A 4,285-nucleotide genomic window follows, 5' to 3' on the forward strand; every position below is an offset into this window, starting at 1 on the left:
CACACAGCCTTGTGTTGAGGAATAGATCAATTTAACCACAGACATGACATGTTAAGATGTATAATGTAGTTGTTAATGTTATTGGTAGCTACCTAACTAATGTACATCTGTCTTTTCATTGCAGCTTCCTGAGCTCCAGTCCTAGTTGACTCATCTCTCCCTAACCCCATCTCTAACTCATCTCTAACCCCATCTCTCTAACTCATCCCTAACTCATCCCTAACTCATCCCTAACTCATCTTTACCTCATCTCCCTCTCCTCCTCCCTCTCCCCCTCCCTCTCCCCCTCTAACTAATCGCCACCTCTTTCTAATCTCCCTCTCCGCCTCAACTCCTCTCACGCACATTTACGTATTATAACCTTGTGTACTGTTAGCTATTATATTATTATACACTATATATTAACTATATCGTGTACTGAGTAGAATAACTTGTTTAGGTTAGGTTTTAGTTTAGGCTTAACACCCTTTTGTTTGGAGGGATTTCTTTTTTTCTTTCAGGATGCCGAGAAAGGGGAAGAGGTCCCAGGCCCAGGCGGAGCGCTGGAGAAAGGAGAAGGTCGATGAGCCAGACCCCCCCCAGAGCTCCCTCTATCCAGTGAACAACGTATGTATGACCAGAAATGACACAAACACTCATTTAAACAACTCAGTCTCTTCACTGAGACACGTTTACACCGTCCAGTTAAGTTTAATCTGTTTCTTATTTGTCATTAGTCGGCTGGTTTCACACTCCCAGCCAAACGGCCCTGGTCAGAGGATGAAGCGCGTGCCGACTTTTGTGCACGTGAGTATTCAGCTGTTTTATTATTAATTGAATTAATTTTTATTATATCAAATATAATAATTATGTATTCTTACTATACATTTCTGCTAAGAGCTTGTTAACTGTCTTTCATTCTTGCATGTTTTCACTGCTAGTAAAGAGTGATTGTTGTAGGATTTTTACAGGTATGAAATCCCTCTTTAATCGTCTCATGTTCCATCTTTTTCTAAACAGGCCATGGCTCCGGGCGACGCCACAGAGTGCTCCATTGGTCAATTTCCCCCTTCACAGGGCGGCCAAACAAATTGATCATGCCGCCTGAGTCCCCGGACAAGAAGGTAATATATATATTGACTGTTGGAAGAAAATAATTGATCGTTTGATGTCTTCATGATTTTCATGCGAATGAAATGCTATTATTTTTGCAGCTTGTTCTGATTGTCGGGGACTCCCATCTACGCGCCATTGTAGATGGTTTTGTCCAGATGCCAAAGACTCAAGACCTGTCCTTTGGCATCATGTCGACTCCGGGGGCCAGTGCGTCTCAGCTCCGTACCGAGGTCCTAAACGCCGTAGTTCCTCGTACTCCTGAGGCCGTATGTCTACTGGCTCCCAGCAACGACCTGACTCGCAACACCATTGCTAACGCTGCCAACGACTTTGCCAAACTCCTCCAATCCATTGGCAACCGCTGGCCTAAGGTAAGCTTTTCTTTCTTATCTTATTATTGTTGATTGGATGATTTCATTATATGGACTGTGTGGGACTTTTAGGGAAAGTGTAATTTTCTTATTAATGATCAGGTTTTGTGTTCTACAGGTTTTTGTTGTCGACTTTCCACCCCGCCTGACTTGTGACCCTCACTACCAGGATCACCTGCGTCAGGAATATCGACGTGTGGCTGCTCGTATGGGTATGTGGAAAATATTTGAGTTTCATACAGCTAATTGAGAAAATATCTTGCATAAAAAGCATGAATTAAATGTGTAGCATCTCATATAAAGTCATAATACATGTATGTATAACATGAAGATTAATTAATTTATTTTTTTCTCTTTTTCAAGGTGTGAAGTACTTCTTCTCCGCTACGGAGCATTTCCCCCTGAGCAATCTGGCGCTTTGGAGCTATGATGGTGTAAGTACAATGTCTGTGTGTGGAACAAAAGTCTGATTTGTAGTTCTTTGTTGTTGCCATTAAGACTTCAGTACACGGCAGATGCTAAATGAAAGTAAAACCTTTTTGTTTTTTTCTTTGCTTATTTCTGCAGGTCCACCTGAGTGATCGTTTCGGGATGGCTATCCTCGCTGAGTTGCTCTCATCTGCTGCTACAGAGCAACTTAGGACACCACCACCACCACCACCACCAGTCTTGCGAGTCTCTCCCAGGCCATCACCTCCACTTAGGAAGGTCCTTCCTAAAGCGGTTGTGAGGGAGAGTTCTCCTGCTCCAGCTTCCCCTCGTCCTGAATCAACTACCCCTGATCCGTCTCGGTGGACGGTAGTTGGTCAGGAAAGCAAGGTAATTGATGCATATTATGTGTGCTTGAGACTTAATATACGGTATGATGGTGTGATGTGATTTATACAATGTTTAATGTGATATTAATGAAGGTTGCAATGTTTTTATTTTTTTAATAAAATGCAATGCTTTCTGTCATTCCAGTGGAGGACAGCTCAACCACAGGTTTGTGCTTCGTTTATGGCTTTTCAAATATTACTTTTTGAATTAGAAAAAAAAAGATGTAATTAGAAGATTTTCTGTGTTATTTTTTTATAGGAGGAGGAGTGCTTTTTCCCACTGAACCCCGTCTTCTTCAGCAGCACCGCCCTACGTGCTATGGAGAAAGTCTCTCCTTCTCACCTGTCTTGCCTGGCGGACTTCAAGCCTTCGCCTAAGCCCAAGAAGGTCAGTGTCAAACTTTTATGTCTTGATGGAGGGCATTTTATCCAGTGTTACCTTTTTTATTACTGACTGTTAATTTTACATCTATATTTTTTAAAGTCATATAAACTATAATAATAGTCTTCAAATAAACTATGCTATCTATAAATATAATTGTAATGTATATTGTTGTTTCACTGTAACGATGTGACTTGAAGTATTTTGATTTATTTCATGCTATAGGTTGCGTCCTCGTCCCAAGCCAAGGGAAAGTATCGTCGCTGCTTCCGTTCTCCAGTGAACAAGGTATGTTACTTCTAATCACAAATGACACATGCTGGGGATTCGCAGCTCACTCTGCCCAGAGATGTCTAGACTGTCCTCACTGCCTAAAGTTTAATATGTATGTTATGACATCTTCTCAGAAGGTTGGAACATCCCCATCCGGATTGTTCTGGAGTTCGGACGAGGACGAGCCTTTGGGCCTAACCTCCCCTGCTGTGACGGTATGCCGTTCCCCCTCTTCTATTAGTTTAGAATTTGTTCATAGGGCTAATGTTTGCCAAAAGGTGCAATAATATTTATAATAACAATTATTTAGATGTTTTAAGAACAGTAACACTATGGTTCCTCTCATATAACTATCAAAAGTGCATTTTGTAATTTTAATGATTCAAGTTTAATTGATATTTTATTTGATGATGCAGATTACACTTAAAATACATTTTCATTGGTAACAGGTGAGCCACCCAAGGGAACCTCGCAGATCCACAGGTTCTCCTCAACCTGGGATGGTTCAACCGCAGGTTAATATTTAAATAATATTCCTTGAGGATGTATTTATCATTCTTTGGTTTGTTTTTTTTCTTACAGGACAGATTGTAATCAGAAGTCAACCTGTTTTGTTTTTCAGGAGGAGTGTTTTGTCTTTCGGGAGGAGTGCTTCCCCCCACTTCCCCCCGCTGGACAGTTCAGCACCACGAACTTGCGTGTGGATCGCAAGACTTCTCCTAAGCCCAAGACGGTGAGTTACCTGATTCAGATTTTATCTGTATAACACTGAACATTTGCACCTCTCTCACTTACAAAATACATCAAATTAAATAAATTGTCCACAGTTTAATTCACTGTTTCTTCTCATCTGTCATCAGCCGTTTGTATCACCTCTGACCGGAGTCTCCTGTAGTTCGGATGAGCTAGAAACCCCCTGCTGTTCTCCACCTGCAAAAGTACGGTTCAGTTATGGAAGCACATGAGGGCCTATTTTCAAATTAAAATGCATTTTTGCGGAAATGCTTTTTCATTTTAAGAATGTGGCTGCATTGTTTGACTCTAAAATCAAATTAATAATATATAATCTGATTTGCATTTTAATTTTATTCTTCAAGGCTGCTTATTCTTGTTATTTATTCAAATTAAAAATAAAAAGACGTTTGAGATTTAATTTTCAAAATAAAATACAAAAAAATGTAAATGCAAATTGGATTAAATATTATTGATTTGATTTTTGAGTCAAAAAATGCAGCCACATTCTTAAAATGAAAAAGCATTTCTGCAAATGCATTTAAATTTTCACATTCTAGATTTAAAATTGAGTATTGGTAACTATTTGCTGAGGCATCATTTGAAAATGATAT

General features: G+C 39.9%; 1 protein-coding gene across 1 annotated transcript; it reads left to right on the forward strand.

Moving 5' to 3' along the window:
- The first annotated feature begins 501 nt into the window (after positions 1-501).
- On the forward strand, positions 502-3,023 carry LOC133454834 (uncharacterized). Its single transcript, XM_061733560.1, has 11 exons — positions 502-606; positions 717-786; positions 1,000-1,103; positions 1,194-1,466; positions 1,585-1,678; positions 1,830-1,900; positions 2,034-2,285; positions 2,430-2,450; positions 2,544-2,672; positions 2,892-2,954; positions 3,000-3,023. The coding sequence occupies exons 1-11, from the start codon at positions 502-504 to the stop codon at positions 3,021-3,023; spliced, it is 1,206 nt and encodes a 401-aa protein (XP_061589544.1).
- The last annotated feature ends 1,262 nt before the right edge of the window (positions 3,024-4,285 follow it).

This window comes from Cololabis saira, chromosome 11 (assembly GCF_033807715.1).
Source record: "Cololabis saira isolate AMF1-May2022 chromosome 11, fColSai1.1, whole genome shotgun sequence".
Classification (NCBI taxonomy): domain Eukaryota; kingdom Metazoa; phylum Chordata; class Actinopteri; order Beloniformes; family Belonidae; genus Cololabis; species Cololabis saira.

Coding starts and splice junctions, on each gene's coding strand:
- LOC133454834 (XM_061733560.1), top strand. CDS start 502: ATGCCGAGAAAGGGGAAGAGGTCCCAGGCCCAGGCGGAGCGCTGGAGA. Junction 2,286..2,429: donor TAGTTGGTCAGGAAAGCAAG/GTAATTGATGCA, acceptor CTGTCATTCCAG/TGGAGGACAGCTCAACCACA. Junction 2,955..2,999: donor TCCGTTCTCCAGTGAACAAG/GTATGTTACTTC, acceptor GGGGATTCGCAG/CTCACTCTGCCCAGAGATGT.